Raw genomic sequence first — 24,240 nt, 5'->3', positions numbered from 1 at the left:
TACCAAAAACAAGTCATTTGCTGCATCCTCGCAACTTTGCCACATGGTATTATGATGCCCATTTCGCAGATGAGAAGACCTGGGCTCATAGATGAGCAGGTGGCAAAGCTGGAATGAAAGTCCTGGTTTCTGTTCATTCTCTTCATGAGCTCCATTGTCTTTTCCGGAGGCTGCCAGGGCTCCCATCATCTGGCTCCAAGCCCTCTGCTGGTGCGTGCTTTTCATGACAGTGGCCTGAGAGCGCCAACTCGATGCCCAGGGGCTGGGTTATGGAGGACGCAGCACAAGGTTGCTGCCCCTAGTAATGCTGCTCGTTATTAATGGCCTTCATTTCCTTCCCTGCAAAACACTCCAAAGCCAAGGAGTGCCCCAGGAGAGCATATTCTGAACAGACTGGGAGTAGAAGTGTGAGGGCAATGATGGCAGGGAGCTTTTCTGTGTTTTTGTGTTTAAGCAAGATGCCCAGCAGCAGCTGCGGCACTACACGGAATGGCAACAACTTGCTTAAAAGCCATTTCAATTTTTAAACAATGGAAAGAACCAATCTCCTTCCGCCCACTCTGTCCTCACAACCTAGTCCGAGGTTACAAAATTCCGGGTCAATGCCGACTAATAAAGGGGATCAATAACCATCCAACTATTTTCACAGCAGCCCTCATATTAATGAGAAGCTGTTCTGGATGAAGTTCTATCAGAGGAGCCGCATGGATGGTAGTCCATCTCAGTAAATTGCCATGGGGCTGCTAATCATTAACGGAGTGTTCTAGGGTTGTGATCGATGCCAGGCTTCATTTGTTCCCACCAGCAGCCATACTGCCCAGGGGAGCAAACTGTTTTCCTGAGAAGGTTTAAAATACATAAAATAGGCATACATAAAGAAACAAAATAGGTGCTACATGGAGAATGTGATTTAGAAAGTTCCCGAAACTCTTTTCCTGGGCCAATACATGGAAATCACCAGATTGCTGCTAAAGGTCATTCTCATGATCATGACCTTCCCCTTCTTCATGTTCTGCAAGAAGGGTACCTCTTTCCTGCTTGGGTTTAGAATAGCTGATGGGTACATCCTGCAACCTATAAAGTCAATCACAAAGACATTACAGAAAGTGAGAGATTAATGTCTGTGGCCCCTGGGGCTACTTACTATGATCCCTGCCAATGTCTCCATCTCTTCTATGCAACCCAGTCCCTTAACATGGCCTTCTAGTTTGTTAAACATGCACACGTGTGGGCATGCTAAGTCACTTCAGTTGTGTCTGACTCTTTTAACCCTATGAACTGTAGCCCACCAGGCTCCCCTGTTCACGGGATTCTCCAGGCAAGAATACTGGAGTGGGTTGCCATTTCCTCCTCCAAGGGATCTTCCCGAACCAGGGATCGAACCTACATCTCTTACATCTCCTGCACTGGCAGGCAGGCTCTTTACCATTAGCACCACCTGGGAAGCCTTCTCTTAAAATAGGGCCAGTGTGTGCATTTTCTACCAGCTTCTTGAACACTTATTTGCAGGGTTAACTCCTCATCTTCCTTGAATCATCTTAAGCATCACTTTCTTTAGAAAACTAGCCCTCACTACCTATATTTGGTGAGCTTCAAACTATCATGTCACAATGGACCTTGAACTTCTGTGCCTATAACACCTCTCATACCCACAATTGCTTGTTTACCATCTCTACCAGAATACAAGCTTTATGAAGGTAGGGAATATCTGTGTCTTATTTACCACTCTAACCACAATGCTTAGTTCAATGCATGGCACTGAGTAAAAACCTAAATGGAAGAAAGACAAGATCAATGGGTGAATAAAGAAAGGAAAAAAAAAAAGAATGAATATGTGCATGATTATAGGAATAAATGAATGGATAAAAGCAAGTAGGAGTAGATGGTTATCTATCTTCTTGTCTCATAATCCCTTCTACCTCTGTACTCATTTCACTTTTCATGATATGCTTCTTAGCACCGGCTTGGAGATCTAAGTCTTTGTAACTTTACATTTGATATATGTCCAATCTGAGACTTTGCTTCTTTGCAGCCTCAATAATGCAATTGGGGCTTTAATGCAATTAAGGCCTGCCCATGTTCACACTGAGGTTCTAAGACCCATCTCCTCCCAGGATCCACTGTTTATAAGGGATGAGGTTCACAGAATAAGTGTTATGATTTTCCAAAACAAGAGTTAAAATGCCATGATTCGATATTACCTTATAGTAAATTATTCCTTTTTAATTACTCATTGTGGCAGAAGGGAGTGGAAGTACAAGCAGTGCCTTTATATTTAGCATTAAAATGTAGAAAGAAGCATGAAAGACATGGGACTCACCTGTGCATTTTACATATATGTAAGTATATGTAGCCCCAGGGGCCACGGGCATTAATTTCTCATTTTCTGTAACATCTGTAATTGACTTTATAGGACCATTGTATAGGATCACAGTTGCAGGATGTACTCATCAGCTACAGTCTTTCTCTCTCTCTCTCTCAGACACACACACACACACACACACATATGTGTGTGTGTGCATATAAAGTTTCTACCTAGGCCATTCTGAGTCTGGCCTTCTATTCATCAAACAGGCCCTTGTGAAAGATAGGGACCCACAGAAGAGATTTCAAAGCTAGTGTTCCTTTCACTACCAGTCCTGGGAAACGACCCAAGGTTATACTGTATGTTTGAGTCATAGGAAATCAAAACTCTTGCCTGGGTATCCTGCTGGGAGGGGAACACAGAACCCAGATTCACTGACATGAGCAGAGGCCAAACCCCCAGTGGTAAGTCAGGCTGAATGCCTGCCGTCTCCCAGAAAGGGATCAAACCTTCCACAGCCCAACAAGACAGCCTCTCCCTGCTGCTTTGTCTGGCAGGACCCAGGGCAGCAGGTGATGAATACCTTGGGCAGCGAGTACTTGGGCAGCTTTATCTGAGCGAAGGCCTCTCTCCGGTAGGACACGTAGTAGCTGGCTCTTCCGCCAGTTGTTACCTGGACCATGGGAAAACACAGAAAGGTCAGATGGCGATACAGATCCAGTGCAAGGTGGAAAGTAGTAGCCTCTCCATCAATAACCACAGGAGGTTTGTGACAACCTTAAAGGGAATATTCCCTGTTGCCTTCGATCCTCCAACCCCACAGCACCCTAAGTTACTCCCATGTCACAGCACTTAGACAATAAGTGAGCAATTCCAGAAGTCTTTCCCCATGGCTGGTGATATCTGGGGGAGCAGGGGCTCTCTACTTGGTCACTATGCTCTGAATTCATACACAATAAACATCTTCAACAGAAAACAGAGAAGCTATTGATATGGGCTATATTCATGATCTACATATTCTATTCTTTTTTTTCTTAAACAGTTTTTAATCCATTGCCATGATGACATGATTATCAAAGAAACTTTTTTTCTGAATCTGGATAATTACTATTGCTCAAAGCTCTTGTTACTTTGCAATTAATTTCACTTCCCATCTGAGCACAATTTTTTCCCCTTTATTTTTACAAATCCATGCACTGAACAGATACTTGTTGATTCTTTCCATGTGCAAGTTAATTTAAAGGCATCAAAAGTCAAAGAAAGAACTCTGGATTTGAAAATCAGAAATCCAAAGCCTGAATCTTAGTTCTACTAGTTCATGACTGGCGACGTCAAGGTCTGGAACCTCACTAGAAGAAAGATGGATTCTTAGAGGAACCCAGAAACCACAGCAAGAAATGGTCCTCTGGCCTGCACTTGCTAGAAAGCCTGCCAAATTGCACAGCTCTGCAGATGGCTGCTCTTGGTCCAATTACCCTAACTCAGGGGAGATTAATATTCACAGGAGAAGACAGCATAGCCTGTTCAGAGAAAATAGCAGGGAGACAATAGCAACCAGGCTTCTGTGCTGAGAAGGCAATTACTGGGGCCACAGGCTCTGTGCTCACTAAGACCCCGGCACTTGCTGGAGACAGGCCAGTCCCCCAAATCTGCTCCAACCCTGGTGCCCATCCATAGCGGCTGCTGAGAGTGGGAGGTTGTTACATTTCTAGTGAAAGCCACCCATCGCTCCTCACTCTGAGGCATGGCATCTCCTGTGGTTCCTCCTTAACCTCTGCAGATTGGAAGCCCACAAAGCAGGCACCACAAACTGCCAGGGAGAGCAGATGTTCGAGTCAGTGCGAGGGCAGAGCTGTGAAAAAACCTGGTGCAAAGACTTAGGCTAGAAACCAACAAGAGAGAGCAGCTTTCTGCCTGATGGTCATTGCTATCCTCACATCTCTATTTTCTAACTAGAATCACTCTTGTCTTGTATTCCAAGACCTTTTTTTTTTTCCTGGGTAAGACATCTGTTCTAAATCTATGTTGTTCTATGTCAGCTTAGAGGTGGGATGTTGACAGATTAAGATCAATGAGTTGCAGAGAACTTTTTTCTTTTCTTTTTAAAATAAATCTCAATTGCATAGAATCTGGTTAAAATGTAACCCTTGGTTCTAAACACAGTCACCATTAATCCTGACAATTATTTGCATCTTTAATTGGCTATTTATTTGCTTCTTTAATTTGGTTTTACTTTTCATTGTAAAACCAACACATGCAAACATGCCTGCAAACCCAAGAAGCAGATCAGTAGTTTTGAAGTTTCAGGATGCACCAGCATCACCTGGAGAGCTTGTTAAAACTCAGGCTGCTGGGCCCCACCCATGGAGCCTCTGATTCAATCAGCCTGGGTGGGGTCCTAGAGGTGCTTTTTCTAATAAATTGCCAGATGATGTTGATGCTGCTGGTCTGGGGACCACACTTAGAGCAGCACAGAAGCAGAACTTAAATGCCAGCTGACATACAGCTCTGTGCCTCTCTGCTCCTCACCTATTTTGAACCTTGCCTCCCTCTCAGATGCAGCTACTTTCCTGAATTTTGTGTTTAGTGATGACAATAAAATTTTTTTTAACCAAGGTGAGATTCATATAAGAGAAAATTAACCATTTTCAAGTGTACAATTCAGTGACATTTAGCATATTCACAGTGCTATACTACCACCACCTCTTACAGTTCTAAATCATTTCTATCACCCCCACAAGAAGACCATTTACCCAGTGATAAAGTTTTTAAAGCCCAGAATACATCCTCTGGTTGCCTGTCAAATGCTTAAAACTCAGTTCTCTACAAGACACCCTGAACCTCACCATCCTCACCTTTAGTGAATGAGTCCAGCATCAGAAGAGACAAATCTCAGCACTAACGCCAACCAGGACTCAGGAACTAAAAATGCCTTTCCCCAGGAGATCCAGTCACCTCCATAGGGAACAAGACGACAGCTCCGCCAGACTTCTCATCAGTAGCACAGAGCAAGGCCGGCGGGGTTTCCAAATTACCGAGGGTTGAAGGAAAGCAAAGTGGTCCCCTTGAGTGTGTGTTCAGTCCCACTGGCTCTGGAACTCAGCCCAGCTGTGCCTGTTATAGCGCTATTCAAGCACAGACTCCCTTTCTCTTTCTCTCTCTCTCTGTTAAGCTCACACATACCAGCCGGGAGAGTCTGCACTTAAGTATATAATAAAGATGGAACTACACTTCAGAAATACCATGGAAAAGTATTAAATGTATTAAATGGCTGCACAAAGCCCAAGGAATGCAGAGGCTCTCTGCTGCCTCTGACATCACAGCATCACAGCACCCCCCCGCCCCGAGACATCCAGGGGCTCCTGCAGCCCTCCCTCTGTCCCAGTCATGCCAGTGGCTGTACTGCACGATCCAACCTGAGGCTTCACACCTCATGTAAGCCCAGGAGTTCACGGGCCTTGGTGTGGACAGCACCATTCTAACCTGTCCCTCCTCTTAATTCCTGAATTTTGTTATTTCCACTTCTACAGCACTTTCAACATTTACTCCTGTGGTGTACATATACCTATAGTGCTCCCTCCAGGTCTTATTATACAGTTATAACTTCTTAATTCCTAAATAATGCTGGTCTCATGGCAGGCGATCAGTGGATGCATGATGACAAAAATAATGATAAAATTGTCATCAATTGGGTTCATCTTTCCTGCTCCAGAACTGCACGTAGCCCTTACATAAATTATCTATTAATAGTTTAACCCCACTGACAACCCTTCTGAGTCTATGGAATGACTTGCCCAAGTATAAGTATATGAACTTGCCCAAGTATAAATATACGCACCTTTACTAGGTTTATAAGACAAGTATGGACCTAGTAAAGTTTGGCTTTAAACCTGCTCTCCTCCTCCTGTGACTGACAAATCCTCTATTCATCTTATTCATGTCACCAGTGGTATTGTAATTTCAGCACTATATTTCCTTGATTCCAATGTCTTTAAAACATGTTCTTTTAAATTTCTGTAACTGATGTGTGTGTATATGTTTACATTCCCAGAAAATCTGTCACGGCATTGATGCTACATCTTAAAAATGATGTCTTCTTAGAAGAAAAGTGGTAAGTTAATAAAAACAACAAGAGCAATAATTACCACGCAGTGAAAACTTATAACAGGGAAGATGCTACAGTAAGCAGTTTCTAAACCATACTTCACTTACATATATACATATACACATACACAGTATATTATATATTCCTGACCCATAGAGGACATAGCCTCTATAGGTCAGGAAATAGAGGCTAAGAGGTCACTAATTTGTCCAACAACATACAGCCCTTCATTGACCTAGCCATGTACAATTCCAGCCTATGCTTGAACATATAACTAGGAATGAACACATTCCCAAAAATGTCAGGCATAGGGCAGGAGGTCAGTACTTAACTAACTGAACAATGAAATGTGATTCATTCACTTAACTGGTGAGCCTTCAGATTCGATTTTCTCTGTTGTTTAGTGGCTAACGAACGGTGGCTACAGAGAAGCACCCGCCATCCCAGCCCAGTGCCTGCTGGTCCCAGGGACTCACCTCCACACAGAAGCCCTAGCGTTTCCCTGGGGAGCAGAGTCCTCCCAGCACTGAGTGATACCAGCCTAAGGCATTCACTGCCTCTCTGCTATTATTTGTGTGGTTCTCTGGCAATCACACAAGGAAGGAATAAAGTTTAGCAACTATTAATCTATTTTGATGAACTTTTCCTTACAAGCAAATTTGCTGGCACTGTAAATCCCAGAGATTATTACCACTTTCCCTTTCAGTGACACCTTTTATTTTACATTTGATGAATGTCATCCAATTATTTGCTCTGGGCCCATCTGTCATGCTAAACACAGAATTAGCTGGGTCTTTTCCTCACTAATGACTGGCTCGTTAATCTGATTTTCTGGATTTCCATTTTACAGGTTTAATTGGGCTCCTGGCCAGTGAAAATGACTCCTTTGGACAAATGCATTGGCCATTAAACACATCTGTCTCTTCTGACTTGTTCCCATGCCTCTGTAACCAAGTCTAAACCGACATATCCTTTATTTTTTCCATTTCTCCTTGCTTCTGGATGATGACTTATCTTGGAGGAGAGAGAGAAATCTGCCCCTCAAAATTGGAACCAGAAGGCCTTGAGTCATATTGAACCTTTTTCTGTCTCAGAGAGAAGAACACTTGTAATGTCTCTAGAATTCATAAGTGGACATATGGCTTCTGAGAAGAGAAGTAGAAACTAACACGTTCAAATATCTATCATGTAATGAGTGCTTCAGATTCATTTTACCATTCAATATCCACAATAACTATTACTATTACTGTTATTGTTAAAACCATTATTAGTACCCTTACAAGGTAAAACTATTAATAAATTTTTTGAGCATTAATTATATGCCAGGCACTATTCTGTATGAACCAGCTTTCCAATTTATAATCAGGTGAGAAACTGAGGCATAGAGGCATAAAGGCATAGAGGAGGCATAGGGAACTTATACCATATGCTCAAAGACACACAGCAAGTAAATGCTGGAACTGGAATTTGAACCCAAGTTTGTGTGACTGCAAACCTTATTCTGGTCTCTCAGACTATGTGGGGTTTCCATACCTCTCCATGGAAAAGAGTGAATCCTGGTCACTCAACTCCCAATTTTCCAATTAAGGTACCCACCAACAAGGTAGATCTTTCATGTCGGTTCCCTATCCCTGAGAAATCAAGGTTCTATTGTTGCATAGGAGTCAATGGTGTTGCTATTGGAATTGGTGAATAAAGAGGGACAATGGAAATAAATTCAGCTTACACCAGGGCTGTCACCTTCAGAGGAGTTGACATTTATAAGTTTTTCCAGCTAGAGGACCTTGCTAGGTCCAGGATGATGTGAAGAATCTAAGACAAGAGAAATGACTACCTTTATGGGCATACATTACTTATTTCTCTTGCAGCCTTTGCATTATTTCCTCCTGCTGAGAAAATGAAAGGGGACAGTCGAGTTGTTAAGATGCACAATTAACTTTTCCAATTTCTTTGCTCATTAATTCTATTCAGATTATTTAAAATACATTTTGACGTTGTTAGACCTTTCTCTTCTTCTCCTCCTACATAATTCCTTTAAAGATCATATTTCTTCTTCAAGAACAAAGAAAATTCTGACTACCAGGTCACAAGAGTCAATAAATAGCCACTGGTCTCATTAGGATGTGGCTCTCTGTGTCAGGCTGGCCTGGGAGCTTCCACATGGTAGGTTACATCACCTCTGTCATCTTGAGCTCATTTTCCGAAAGCTTTCTGCTAAGGCACTGCACTGTGTGTCTGAACCAGAATTGGGTACGGCATTTGGAACAACAAGACACCTATCAGCAAGCCATCTCCCCTGCTAGACTGTTTGATGTTGAATTTAATGTTTGTCAAACTGGTGTTTGCTTGTTTTATGTCCTGGGGACTCTGGTCTACTAATGAAATATGCAGTTTTATCTGCCTGTTTCTAGAAGGATGGGTCTAATGCCTAACAACACTCCTGCTGAGGCTGAACCTTTTTGAAACAGATTTTCCCATAAAAATTTTTTATGGGGGCCCTAACGTAGCCCCCCAAAATAGCTTCATCAAGAATAGATTTGGGATAAGACAGTTGATGTGAAATTGCTCTGTGTATGAGTGTGTGTGCACACACGCATGCAGAGGGGCAGTGTTGGAGGAGAGGCATGTCCACCACACAACTGGTCAAAAAACACTGACAAATCAACTGCACAGTCACCAGCCCTGCCAAGAGACTTCCTGGAGCCTTCAGCTATGGGGAATGCTAGCAAGGTGCAGAACAGGGGTGGGTTAGAAAAGCATGTTAAAAAGACCATGTCTAGACCACACACAACACTACAATAAGAAGCAGGAGGCCTAGTTCTCTGGGATTGTTTTTCAAATACAATAAAGGGGTTAGACTTGATAAGTTTACAATTATCTACTTTCAAGGAAGACTCTTCTGATTGTTAAGCGTTATAGTACATCAGTTGGGATCTCAGACATGTGTTTGAATCCTGCTTCTGTCATATGCTGGTTTGGTGACCTTGAACAGGTAATTTAACGTTCCTAATTTCTTCTTCTGGAAAATGGAGATATTAACGTTGAGTTCATTTCAGTCACTCAGTCTTGTCTGACTCTGCGACGCCATGGACTGCAGCATGCCAGCCTTCCCTGTCCATCACCAAATTCCAGAACTTATTCGAACTCATGTCCATTGAGTCAGTGACACCATCCAACCATCTCATCATCTGTCGTCCCCTTCTCCCCCTGCTATCAATCTTCCCCAGCATCAAGGTCTTTTCAAATGAGTCATTTCTTTGCATCAGGTGGCCAAAGTATTGAAGTTTCAGCTTCAACATCAGTCCTTCCAATGAATATTCAGGACTGATTTCCTTCAGGGTTGACTGGTTTGATTGTCTTGCAGTCCAAGGGACTCTCAAGAGTCTTCTCCAACACCACAGTTCAAAAGCATCAATTCTTTGGCACTCAGCTTTCCTTATGGTCCAACTCTCATATCCATAAATGACTACTGGAAAAACCATAGCTTTGACTAGACAGACCTTTGTTGGCAAAGTAAAGTCTCTGCTTTTCAATATGCTGTCTAGGTTGGTCATAACTTTTCTTCCAAGGAGCAAGTATCTTTTAATTTCATGGCTACAGTCACCATCTGCAGTGATTTTCGAGCCCCCCAAAACAAAGTCTGACGCTGTTTCCACTGTTCTCCCATCTATTTGCCATGAAGTGATGGGGCCAGATGCCATGATCTTCGTTTTCTGAATGTTGAGCTTGAAGCCAACTTTTTCACTCTCCTCTTTTACTTTCATCAAGAGGCTCTTTAGTTCTTCTTCACTTTCTGCCATAAGGGTGGTGTCATCTGCATATCTGAGGTTATTGATATTTCTCGCAGCAATCTTGATTCCAGCTTGTGCTTCATCCAGCCCAGCGTTTCACATGATGGACTCTGCATGTAAGTTAAATGAGCAGGGTGACAATATACAGCCTTGACGTCCTCCTTTCCCGATTTGGAACCAGTCTGTTGTTCCATGTCCAGTTCTGACTGTTGCTTCCTGAGCTGCATACAGGTTTCTCAGGAGGCAGGTCAGGGGTCTGGTACCACCATCTCTTGAGGAATTTTCCACAGTTTGTTGTGATCCACACAAAGCCTTTGGTGTAGTCAATAAAGCAGAAATAGATGTTTTTCTGGAACTTTTTTGATAGTTTATCATGATGATTGAATCCACCATGGCATGTAAAGAGTTTAACCTTTAACCTGGCACATGCTAAGTACTCAATGCGTATTACCTGCCCCTGCGGAAACAGAGGCACAGGTGCCTGTATCGGTTTAATATATTGGAGGGTTTATGGTGACTGGCCATGGTGACAGTTGACATGCAAACTGGGGGCTTCAGGAAGAGCTGAGGTAGCCAAGTGGGCTTCCTGGTCAAAGTCAACTGGGGATGGAAGACTGAAATTCTTCTTGCCATCAGCAAAGATGACTTTGTGGAAAATACACTTATAGAAACTGCCAACCCAATGTGCTTTGTGCCAGATATTTGACCATGAATGGTTACAAATCTTATCTTCACGTTCTAGCTTTTATGATTTAAAAGGAGTGAAAGAAGTTCTTGGGATGTTCCCTTTACCCATAAAAATAGAAGTTCATTGCTTTTCCTCTCCTAGTTTTGTTGGTAGAGGAAAAGGCAAAGACGGTGAGTGCAGCAATAAAACAAATTGATATGGATTTGAATTGTTATCCTGGAGTACAAAATTTGGGAGCATTTGAATACTCCCGGTTAATATAGTAATAGTTAAAAAAAAAAAAGCTAAAACTCAGTCAGTCTACATTGAGTGTTCTAAATCAGGATGCCAGAGCTTCACAGAAAAAGGAAACACTACTTAGGGAAAACTTGAAGACAAATATTACAACTTACTATCAAAAGAGCCCAACTTCTGTTTTCACAAACGTTTCTTGTACACCGTGAGTGTAGTATGGTTTCATAAAAGATAGACTGAGAAAGGGCTTGAAAAGATATTGCAAGGAGTCAAGCTTATACAGTCTTCCTATACTTATATAAAAGTTCTTCTCTTTGAGATATTACATAGGTTATTTCCTTTATACTGGTAGATATTATGAGGTCAATTAATTGGCTAAAATATTCCTAATTGACACTAGCCTCTCTCTTTTATATAACATTCCAGAATTTCAGAAAATTAAAACAAAAGAATGGGAGAGGAGAAGGAAGAAAGGTAAAAGGTACCAGTATCTGTAACATTAGTGACTCCAGTTTCAGCTTAATCATGTATCAGGCATGCATGTATCAGGCATGCAATTTTAGGCATAGTAAATAGTCTGTTGGAGTTTCCAGGTTATTTTCCTATAAAATGGAAATAATAGTTACTCTTCTCTTACAGAAAGTAAATGATATAAGATAGTAAAATGTTTTCATGTTATCTGTAAATTATTCTACGAGTACAATGAATAGAATGTAATGATTGACCTGTTTATGTATCCAGGAACCCAAAGATTTTAGAAGTATTTTCAACTGACAAATTGCTGTAAACTGAATTTTTGTATCCCTCTGTAATTCATATGTTGAAACCTAATCCCCATTGTGATGGTATTTGGAGGTGGGGCCTTTGGGAGATGATTAGGTCATGGGGGTGGAGACCTCATGAGAAGACTAGTGCTCTTACCAGAGAGACCCCAGATAGCACTCTCATACTACACACGAGGACATGAGGACACAAGTCATCTATGAGCAGACACCAGATCTGTCAGCGCCTTGATCTTGGACTTTCCAGCTTCCAGACTTATGAGAAATAAACTTCTGTTTTTCATAAACCACTCCATCTACAGCTTTTATGGCAATATTAATACAGAAACCAACCTGATGATCTAGACATGCCCAGTCTATAGACTGTGTAGGGCATTAACATTTGCCACTGGGGCAGAAGCTGCACATACCCTGTGGGGTTATAGCTGTCTGCAGACTGAATGAAAGGTTAGAGGCAGTATGGAATATGGACGGGCAGAGCTACAGAACAGACGTGTCTTCAGCCACATGGGATAAATGGCAGGTGCACATGGTTGCTTACAGAATGACTAATTTTATTGATATGTTCACAGTATTTTAAAGAACTTAAAAGGGCAAGGCAAACAAAGCCATTAATTTTCTAGAGAAGCAGGGATGTGTCTTTGAGATATGGGATTTCTAGGCAGACTTGGAGATACGTGGGCTGCTAGATATAACAGCCAAACTTCTCCGACATGGGATTTGCATCCCTCATGAGTGAATTTGGGGAGAGCAGTGGATAGATTTAAACCATCTGTCAACCTGTTTTCTTCAGGAAATATTGCCACTTCCCCAAGAGAGCCATGAATACTTGTAAAATGCCAACTGCTATTTCTTGGAGCTTCCCCATTGTACTGTCTATGTCATTCTTGTCCTGTCCTCCACCAGCAGAAGCATCACTGTTGAACAGTCAGACTTGGTGCTCACCTCTTGTTATGCACTGGCTGCCCTCACGCACAGCAGCCTTGGTGGAGAGATACTGTACAGCCTTGCTTTACTGATAAAGTTAATGATATGCATAAGGTCACTCAGCTTCAAAGCAGCAGAGCCTGGATTTGAACTTGGGTCTTTAAATTTTGACAATGTCCACTACCCTGTGCAACCCTGAACGAGTCTAAAGAGTCTACTGCAGAGCCTCTCCAAAGAATAGCTAGTTTAGGACCAATTTCCTGAAGGGATTCATCCTGTCCCAGATCCTTTGAAATACCAGCATTAAGGAAATTCACACTGGCTTACATCAAAAGCTACCTCCTTAAAGAATTCTCCTCCATCTGGATTTCCCAGCTGGAATGCAGCCTTTCTTCTCTGATTCTCAGGGCTCTCTGTAGCTCTCTTGTCGCACTTATCAGCTGCTGAGGAGATTACTAGAAGAGGGTCTCTTGTATCATCTTTGAGGGGAGATAATATGTCCTATTCCCATTTGACTGCCTCTTGGTAGCTGGCACCCATGTCACAACTCATATTTGTAGAGCATTTTGCTTTGTGCCATTCGTTTTCATCACTGGACTGAATCTCATTTGGCCAGAGCACAAGCATGACAGGGAGGTCTAATTATCAATACATCCCCATGTTAGAATTCAGGGGCCCTGAGGCCCAGACAGGCCCCATTAGGTCACCTTGCTACTAAAAGGTAAGGCTCACAGCCAACCTCCGAACTTCTGACTTGAAGCCCAAGGCTCTTTTCATGTTGCTAGGCTGCGTTATTCTGTGTTCACTAAATCAAGATTAGAAAAACACAAAGCAGAGATAATTGCATGGATTTCTACAAGTGGGTCTTGATTTTACATCAAATACTCCTTTGAGTGGTTGGCAACACCACAACATGGAAAACCAGGGGCCATAAGAAAGAGCGCTTTCCTGTAGGACATGAAGAAGCAGATTAAGATGTTTTTCCCTATCCACTGCTGAAACCACAGATTAATTAAAGGTCTGGCCAAATTCACATCATTCCTCAAACATTAATCACATTCAGACACCTCATTAGGGATATCAGCCCCAATTCTACTACGTGTTACATTGATCAATCAATCAATGTATTTACTTATTCAGCACTTTTGTGCCCAGGCTGTGTTAGATGTCACAGGAGTCCTGGGCTGTGACCTCATGGAGTTCACCATTTCTTTGTGAAAATAAGCCAAACATGTAAGATGTACCAACGGCAATGCAGAATGAATGCCAATGCCATGGTACTCTGAGCAGAGCAAAAGCTAAGAAGTATAAAACAGAGAAACCCCTGAAGGAGGAAACAGACAAAACAGGTTCCATCTTGAAAGCAGGACTCCATCTTGGGCTGGACTGTGGACTTTGAGCTATGTGCCCTGTATCTATGGAAACGACATACAAACTGGAAAATCAGACCCCCCAGATGGGAGAGCCCCAGGGCTTGTACCCAGACTCTCCGTCGCCTAAAAAAAATACCACCCTAATTATCTGTGTAACCAAATAGAATCACAAATGCTATTATGCTTATTGGGGTATGACCACAGGCCTATTGATAATTGTCCACTGTTAACTACCTAGGCTTAAAGCATACGAATCACGGGTTTAAGGCATACAAATCATGGGTTAACTTTGATAGTATCTTTCTTTTCCTTCATTCAGACTAGTTTCAGAGAATTTGGGGAGGTGGATTTGAGCACGTACACTTAGGATATATAAGGTTTTCACCAAAACAGGTCGGGGTCCTTGGCTAAGAAGAGACTCTGCCTTGGGCCTGCACTCCACTATCTGCATTGTCCTTCTGAGTGAGCTTGTTTCCCAGAACGTGTGGCTATAACACCCCTACCCTGGAACCACACCACAACGTATTCTCATGATCCTTCTAGAATTACAATAAATCAATACTGGGCAATGTGGAGTCCATACTCATCCTATATCATTTTATAGATAACGTGACTAATACATGGAGATGGAAGAGGGACACAGCTGGTAGAGGGCTGAGCTTGGATTGCAGCTCATACCTGCCTGACTCCAGGGATGTAGGCATAAGCCTTCTTCTATATCACCCTCCACAGTGTGGTGTGCATGTGTGCACATACACACCAATAATAAGTGTATGAAAAGTAAAAGTGTTAGTTGCTCAGTTATGTCCGACTCTTTCCAGCACCATGGACTGTAGCCCACCAGCCTCCTCTGTCCAAGGAACTCTCCAGGCAAGCATACTGGAGGGTGCAGCCATTCCCTTCTCCAGGGGATCTTTCCCACCTAGGGATCAAACCCTGGTCTCCTGCATTGCAGGCTGATTCTTTACCGTCTAAGTGTTATTTACAATCCCATTGCCTTAGGAGGAGAGGGGATTCTCACATTGAGGGACATCTTTGCCGAATGAGGAGATGGATTTGAGGACAGAAAACTAGAGAAACCAGATCACAGCTGAACTGAGTTACACACCAAAGTGAAATGGGGAGAGTAAAGATGGGGGTGGACCTGGCCAGAAGAGTGGGAGAGGCAGCAGGATAGGAGATCCACGTGAGTGGATCAGTGGTGCTTGACTGGTTCCACAAGAGGCACTTTGGGAGAAGGGCAAGAAACAGTGGGTGTGTGTAGGTTTTATTAAGGGTTTTTGCCATTCAATACCTGACATAAACACTCTGCTTCATTTTTACTTGACACTTTCAATAAAAAGTCTATACTACACTGCTCAATAATCTTATTAAAATTTTATTTGTTTATCTCTGAAGAGGTGGTTCGCATCAGGAATGTGATTCCGCTTCAAGGAAACATCCAAGAGTTACAGATGGGTTATTAGGGATTTTATCTTTCTGCATCTTTTGGGGTTACTGACTTAGTTCTTTGTTATGAAAATTTATGAAAAACATCAGAGCAGAAGCTCAGACATGGATGCCAAACTTCCCCCAGCCCATCAGCAATTAGGACTCTTTAGGAAAAAGCACTTACCTGCCCCACACCTCAGTTTCACCTCAAAGCAGATAAAAACCTCCAAATATGGGCCCAACACACACCTGACAAAAAGCAGAGACTCAAAAATGTCACATTTCTGTGCACCTCGTTTCACTTCCTGGTCCTGGTTTCCTCAGCATGAATGTTTTCTTCAATTTCCATCTCCTAAGAGGAGATCCAACCAGTCCATTCTAAAGGAGATCAGCCCTGGGTGTTCTTTGGAAGGAATGATGCTAAAGCTGAAACTCCAATACTTTGGCCACCTCATGTGAAGAGCTGACTCACTGGAAAAGACTCTGATGCTGGGAGGGATTGGGGGCAGGAGGAGAAGGGGACGACAGAGGATGAGATGGCTGGATGGCATCACCGACTCAATGGACGTGAGTCTGAGTGAACTCCGGGAGATGGTGATGGACAGGGAGGCCTGGCGTGCTGCGATTCATGGGGTTGCAAAGAGTCAGACACGACTGAGCGACTGAACTGAACTGAAGATCCTATGCTGTCAGTTTCTTTCTTTCTTACCTTTTATTTTATTTTGGATACAACCAATTAATAAAGTTATGACAGTTTCAGGTGGACAGCAAAGGGACTCAGCCGTACATGTATGTGTATAGCCATTCTCCCCCAAACTCTCTCCCGCCCAGGTTGTCACATAACATTGAGCAGAGTTCCCTGTGAAATACAGGGGGACCCTGCTGGTAATCTATTTTAAATACAGCAGTGTGGACATGTGATCTAACTCCCTCACTATCCCTTCCCCCACCCTTGGCCCCTGGTGTCAGTTTATTTTTTTTTAATTTAATTAATTTATTTTACTTTACAATCTGTATGCAGGCCAGGAAGCAACAGTTAGAACTGGACATGAAACAACAGACTGGTTCCAAATAGGAAAAGGAGTACATCAAGGCTGTATATTGTCACCCCGCTTATTTAACTTATATGCAGAGTACATCATGAAAAACGCTGGGCTGGAAGAAGCACAAGCTGGAATCAAGATTGCCGGGAGAAATATCAATAACCTCAGATATGCAGATGACACCACCCTTATGGCAGAAAGTGAAGAGGAACTCAAACGCCTCTTGAAGAAAGTGAAAGAGGAGAGTGAAAAAGTTGGCTTAAAGCTCAACATTCAGAAAACAAAGATCATGGCATCCAGTCCCATCACTCCATGGGAAATAGATGGAGAAACAGTGGAAACAGTGTCAGACTTTATTTTTTGGGGCTCCAGAATCACTGCAGATGGTGACTGCAGCCATGAAATTAAAAGACACTTACTCCTTGGAAGAAAAGTTATGACCAACCTAGATAGCATATTCAAAAGGAGAGACGTTACTTTGCTGACTAAGGTCCATCTAGTGAAGGCTATGGTTTTTCCAATAGTCATGTATGGTTGTGAGAGTTGGACTGTGAAGAAGGCTGAGCGCCGAAGAATTGATGCTTTTGAACTGTGGTGTTGGAGAAGACTCTTGAGAGTCCCTTGGACTGCAAGGAGATCCAACCAGTCCATTCTGAAGGAGAGCAACCCTGGGATTTCTTTGGAAGGAATGATGCTAAAGCTGAAACTCCAGTACTTTGGCCACTTCATGAGAAGAGTTGACTCATTGGAAAAGACTCTGATGCTGGGAGGGATTGGGGGCAGGAGGAGAAGGGGACGACAGAGGATGAGACGGCTGGATGGCATCACCGACTCGATGGATGTGAGTCTGAGTGAACTCTGGGAGTTGGTGATGGACAGGAAGGCCTGGTGTGCTGCGATTCATGGGGTCACAAAGAGTCAGACACGACTGAGCAACTGAACTGAACTGAACTGAACTGAACTTACTATATTGTACTGGTTTTGCCATACGTTGACTTGAATCTGCCATAAGTGTACATGTGTTCCCCATCATGAGCCCCCTCCCACCTCCCTCCCCATCCCATCCCTCTGGGTCATCTCAGTTTATTTTTGTTGTCGTCATTCAATGATGCCACAAACCTGTTTTAAGCATCTACTCTGTGTTAAGCTTTCCAGCCCTGCTCATGCCCCCTTATACAGTTCTTGACCCAATTTACTTCAGGCAAACAAGGAAGTTTAAGTTGTGACTCTTATTTGAACAGCAGAAAAAGAGCAGAGATTGAGAAAGAAGGCTCTAGTATTAGTCTGCCTAGGTCAAATCTCTGTTCCACTCTTTGCTGGCTGTGTGACCTTGGGAAAATGACTTAACTGCTCTGTGCCTCTTCTGTGAAATGGAATTTAGAGCAGGACTCTCCAAATACGATGTCATAACAATTAAATTCATGAATAATATGCCTAGCTCATACTAGCCTCTCAAGAAATGGTAGCTGATTCTTTATATACAATTGTTGCTCCAAGAACTATAGATTATCCAATAAGAGAGAAAATTAGATAGGAGATAAAACTTGTAGAGGAAGGGCGAGGACAAATCTTAAGAGAGAAAATGCTTACATAGAAGAGGTACGTTCAGTCCGCTTCACAGGACTCATCTCAGATATTTCAGAGGAAGTAAGAAAGTCATTGCTTCTACACCTTCCCTCCCTGCCCCCACAAACACCTAAGAAGAAATTACACAGCACCCTGAGATAATAAACACAACTTACTAAGAGCCCTGGGTTGATTTCTCCACACTGCAGTCTGGAAGCAGTTGCCACCTGGGGCAGGCAGTAAAACTGCAGGCGTTTATTCTGGAGAACCAGACAGAAGGCCTTGGGTATGGCTCCCTCTCCATTCTAACTGCATTCGCTGGAATTGCCACCACACAGGATCACTAGGTACACATGCCTTCCAAAAACATTTTTCATAGAAGAAAGCGGAAGCAATCTAGCCCAGCCTCGAGAGGTTCCAAGGCTAGAGGGAGAGAGGGTAAGTGTCTAGCTTCCTGCTCCCATTATACACAAGCTGGATTAGAAGGAAACAAGGGAGGAGGAGGAGAGAATGAGGATTAAAGAATCAGACAATTTTAAAGCCCAAGAAACACAGAGAAGAACCAATCAATTTCCTTTTTTTTTTTTTTTTTTACAACAGATGTTTTGCTTGCAGTTCTGAATCTAACAGCAGTTGATGTAGTAAGGATGAAATAGGAGGAAGAAGAAAAGGAAAGAGCTTAAAAGGAAGGGAGGGAGAGAGTCAGGTTAGCAAACAAGAAGCTGATCCCCAAGGCCTCCCCTCTTCCCAGCTTCACCATGATAGGTTTTACCCACTGGGAAAAACAGGGTGTCCCACTGCCTCACCCACCCCCAACCTGAAGACATTTTTCACCAGGAAGGCAGGAGTAATCAGGCTCATCCTTTAAACATCTTCATCCTATTACTTTCATAATCAGCTTCTAAAGTTCTGTTCAATAGATGTGGGGTCGACCAGACTGACTGCTTGAACAGCTGCTTGGGCCATGGAGCTATTCTCTCTGCCATTGATCACAAAGACAAAAATCAATCCTGGCTAAGGAGAAAGAAGTTAAAAATAAATTGCAGGAATTGATTTCTGTTCAGACCTTCTGACTCCCAGTTTAGGAAGGGGGGAAAATGAGGATGCGTGAATCCGCCTGTCATGAAAACCCTTCACATGTCCCAGCCTCAAAAGCAAAATCAGGGAATGTTTTATACACACACACATACACAATTTTTCTTAATTTATACTTTTACATTATTTTATTTTTGCCTCCTAATGACTATCGGAGATGAGAATCCATCTAAATCATAAGCTCCTATGAGAAGACTAGGGTTGGTCTTTTGTTCACTATAAACATCTCAACAGTGGGGCTCCATGCTTTGTGAGTAGCAGTAGCTGCAGAAAAATGTGTTGAGGGACTGTTGGAATCAAAAAAAGAATGAAGTCCCCTCCTTGCTATTATTGGCTCTTACAGTTATCCCCATTTCTGCACAGATTTCTCACATTTGCAATTATTTTTCTTATTTATTGTTTTGCTTATATATTATCTCCCTCTCTCCCACTAAATACAAACCCTCCCATGGCAGGAACTTTTGGGCTTTTCTGCTATTTAATTTTTGATCTGCTGCACTATCTCTATACTGAGCCCTCAGTGAATGGATGTGAAAGGAAAGAGAGGAAGAATGATTCAGCAACTCTGTTGAGGAATTAGCTGTATCCCAATTAAAAAAATTTTTTTTCTGACACTGGAGAAATGAGTTGGGAAATACTTCCTAACAGTAGTCCTTCTCTGTGTCTGAATCAATGGACTGCCTGGTAGAGTGAGCAGTCTTGTGGAATTTTACCAAGAGAAGGGAATTTCTGGAGTCATATCATACAGTCCACTGCCTTCCAAACTGGATTCTATGGCATTCTAGAATTCTACGGAGATATTTGAAGAGTGTCTGTAAAAAGGTGAAGAGGAGGCTGGGTGGATGAGAGAGCTGATATTACTCTTCACTCGCTTAGAACAGGATCCATTCCACCTGCATCTGTTTTATACATCGGAATTCCTTGAATATTGTTGTCTGAAAAGTGGTTCCCACTGTTAAGAACAGCAACAACAAAAATTCTGAAAGCTCTATTTGGATGCCATCTTACCGTTTTGTGATAAGGCAACTGAGTTCCAGGGAGGAAAAATAATGGCCCAAGGTCACAGAGTGAGTTATGGTGAGATCAGACTTAAAGGCAGGAATATGTGTCACGCCTTCCCCAGCCGCCTACTCCACATCATGGACACTGTCTCCTTCCATGAAACGTTTCTTTTCTTTGGAGCACTGGCTAGTCCTGTAGATGGACTCTTCAAATCAATTCCCTTCTTTGGGAACTGGCTTGAGCCTTGCATTCTCTAGGAAATGCCCCTGATCATATTATGCCTCATGGGTCTTTCTCTCTCTGGGAAGGAGCCTTACATATCTTAGCTGCTTTGGGCATCACTCATGGAGACTGTCAGGCCATCCAGTCCTACCTCTTCATCTAAACCAACAAAACTGAAGACAGCCACTTTGTCAGTCTTGTCTACCATTATACTCCTTTCATTGAGTGCAGTAATAGGAGCATCTTAAGTGCTCAATGAATGACTGTTAAATGAAAATGAATGAATCAATCTACCAAACAACACTTCAGTCTCATACAGCCTTGGGTACATAGTAAGCATTCAGTCAAATCAAGCTGATTGTTTACCCACTGACTCCATTACTATAAAACTCCAAGAAGATCTTATTCTGGCTGACCCTGAGGATTTTCAGAATCTGAGTCTTAAAAGCTACTTGCAGAAATCCAAAATGTCTGTTTACCCCCATTAGCTGGCAAAGGAGTTAAACAAAGAGCAATTAAAATTTTTAAAAGCTGAACCTCTGAAATATATATTCTAGTTAGAATGGTAATGGGGAGAGAACTGGACTTAATAGTCTGCTTCTCAGTCAACAGTCCAACTACCTTCATTATCAACACTGTTGTTTTTACAACAGTACAATTATCTTTAATAGAAGGCCCCAGAAAAGGGATCCTCCTGGGAGCTGGGCTTAGCAGAGTGTGTGGTAGAGAACTGCAAGAACTTGAAAGGGCAGGATAACAGAGAGACCTGATTGGGTCATGATTCCACAGTTCTTCTGCACCCTGGAATGGAATACAAGAGACACAGTTTCCTGAAATATATCATGGAAACTGGATTAAGCATTGGAGAGGTGCAAGGCAAGTGGGGAAGGCTGGAGAAGAGTGGAGCTGGGGATGGCAATGATGATTAACCATGTTGTAAGTCACCCCCTTGGCACCCCAGTGATGAGTATTTGAACAATCCTCTAATTGTATCTGAGGGACAACTCTCAGAGACGCAGGCATGATTACCTTGTACTGAATTCCATTAAGCCTTTCTTTGGTTAATGATGCAGAAATTTTCTGATCTGAAGCAAAATTGAAACAGATCCTGACAAACAGGCCACTGAACTAGGAGTAGAATGAAGTTTTCCTGCCACTGCTATCTCCCAAGACAGGGGCAGCATCTGTCTATTTTCACCTTTACAGTCAGAAAAGTTACTGAGAATTCCAGCATACTCAGTGCTAATGTGAAGATCTTCAGATTGGAGACATGAATGAGAGGATCATGGTTTGGTTTTGCCACCCTTTATGAACCCAGGCAGCCCTGAGGTCAGATCCTCCTTACTCTACCATTTATTAAGCTATACAACAAAGGGTGAGACTCTAAAATTTTCTGAAATTCAGTTTCCTCCTTTGCAAAATAAAGATGATGCTATGTACCATATTGAGATCTTATGAAGATAAAGTAGAATGAAGTAAAATAAAATGCACACATGCCAGGTAGGAACTTGGCACTAACTAAACATGAGGTCCTTTTCCAACAAAGACAACAGTTCTTCCAATTTTCTGATTGGTGGGTAAAAAATGGTGCAGTGGCTCGGTGGAAAATCATTCTGAAGAATAACTGCTTTGGAAATAGGAACTTGTAGATTTCCAAACAGCAGAAGAAATTTGAAAGTTGTGCAGCTGATCTCATTCCTTTGAGCTGAATTTAGAAGTGTTTGTGGCCCTGGACAGTATACCAACCTTCCAGACCAGAACACACAGGTTGTATGCAGCCACATGAGGCTCCTGGCTAGCAAGACACAGACTGCCACTCTCCCTGTAAGATACACTGCCCAACAGACACGCCACCACCACCCCTCTCATGCCCATGGAGATACTGTTAATTAACAAAATCAGTCTTTCCTACAGAATCACGGTAACACAGTTTTCTATGCAGCTATTACCAATTACACAAAATGAAAAAAAAAAAAAGACACCCCTAAACCAGACATATCCCATCCATGTACTACTAAAAAGACAAATACTTAGGTTCTAATACATAGCTAATCACAGAACAATTCTCTGAAATTAAGGAAAAACACTCCTTGCTATTTTGTCCTAGCAAGCAACAAGCACTTGTATTTAATAACTTCCATGAAGCCTCAGCAGATCTCCTGGGAAGAAGCAAACTGGATTCACTTATTAGAGACAGGCACAGCAAAGCTTTGAATAGAGTGAAGAGATCGCCAGGCCAAGAAGATTGATGGGCATCCTGAAAATAAAGAAACCTTCCCCAGAGCCGCTCTGTCTCAGCAGGAGACAGTGGGGAATCATGAAAACATCTGGTTGGTAATTGATGCTCTGCTATAGCAATAGATGAGAGGGAATGATCACAGGGAAGAAGTGAGCAGAGAGAAGGAACCTAGTGCGGGCCCTGAGAAAAGACCACACTTAAAAGGTGGGCAAAGGAAGAGGCACCTGGGTAGGAAAGGAAGAAGAGACTGAAGGGGTATGGGGAAGAGATGGGCTGCACGTTATCCAAGAGGCAAATGAGAGAGGCTGGTTCGAGGAGGAAGGAGCAGTCGGATTTCAAAGCTGCAGACGAGTCCACCAATGTCATTATTGAGGGGTGTTGTCCAGATTCCATTCCAAACTACCTTTGATGAACTTGGCAAAGGTAATTTCAATGAAGTGGCAGATGCAGAAGTCAGACTCAAGTGGGTTTAAAAAAGAAGAAAATGAGAAAAAGGCATAATGAATGTAGACTGAGTTCAAGAAATCTGGTTGTGAATGAAAGATGGGTCATTTATAGAAAGGAGTACAGCATTCAAACAACCTTGTTCTGTTTTGTTTTAAGGATGGTAGATACTTTAAAATATTTAAATGCTGATGGAAAATCAGAAAGAGGATTGAATAAGCTACAGTTAGAGGGAACAGAAGAATCAGCAATAAATCCAGGTCCCTGAACAGTTAGAAGAGATGGGAATGGGTGTGTGGATTGAGACATTTTCTACAGGAATGAGGGTGATTCGTTCTATTTGTCTTGTATCGTCCACATGATCTGCAATCCTAGATCCATAGTTCAGTTCAGTTCAGTTCAGACACTAGTCATGTCTGACTCTTTGCGACCTAGCTGCATAGCAGGGATTCAAAGAGAGTCTTTCCAAGTGGTCCCGAGTTGGGTTCCCCCCAAAAATTAGAGCCTGAGACAAAGGCTTTTGTGCAGATTGTTTGGGTTTTGTTTTTCAGGAAGTTTCCTAGGGAACAGGAGGGGTGGAACTAGAAAGCAGGAGACAAGGAGGGAGAGAAGCCATCCCAAGGTCATTACTGTAAGCCACTGGGGCTGCTCTACTGTGCACTCTATAAAGACTCAGAGGATGAAGCTCAGAATTGCCCTTCTGATGCAGGAAGAGAGGAGTTCTTATCCACTGGCCCATGACTCTGCTTGGTCAAATCATTACAGAGGACCTTGACACCCTTGCAATTCAAGGTAGGCACCTGCATCAGAATGACTAAGGGGTCTCTCATTAGTCTCCTACTTAGGGACAAATCAGCCCTAGGACAAAAAACAAGCGGTCCAAAGAGCAGTTGAGACAAGGTGATATTCTTTGCAGTAGAAGATGGAGAAGCTCTATACAGTCAGCAAAAACAAGACTGGGAGCTGACTGTGACTCAGATCACAAATTCTCAT

At 42.6% G+C, this 24,240-nt stretch overlaps 1 protein-coding gene across 1 annotated transcript in view; it reads right to left on the bottom strand.

Annotated features, from left to right (window-relative positions):
* SORCS3 (sortilin related VPS10 domain containing receptor 3) overlaps positions 1-24,240 on the bottom strand; it is a 632,959-nt gene that overhangs the window by 124,555 nt on the left and 484,164 nt on the right. Inside the window, exon 8 of the mRNA XM_040254391.1 lies at positions 2,889-2,978. Within this exon, the coding sequence (XP_040110325.1) occupies positions 2,889-2,978 (90 nt within the window). The remainder of the gene's footprint in view (positions 1-2,888; positions 2,979-24,240) is intronic.

Source organism: Oryx dammah, unplaced genomic scaffold (genome assembly GCF_014754425.2).
Source record: "Oryx dammah isolate SB20612 unplaced genomic scaffold, SCBI_Odam_1.1 HiC_scaffold_14, whole genome shotgun sequence".
In the NCBI taxonomy this organism is placed as follows: Eukaryota; Metazoa; Chordata; class Mammalia; order Artiodactyla; family Bovidae; genus Oryx; species Oryx dammah.
This window is presented reverse-complemented; position numbering and strand designations above follow the sequence as displayed.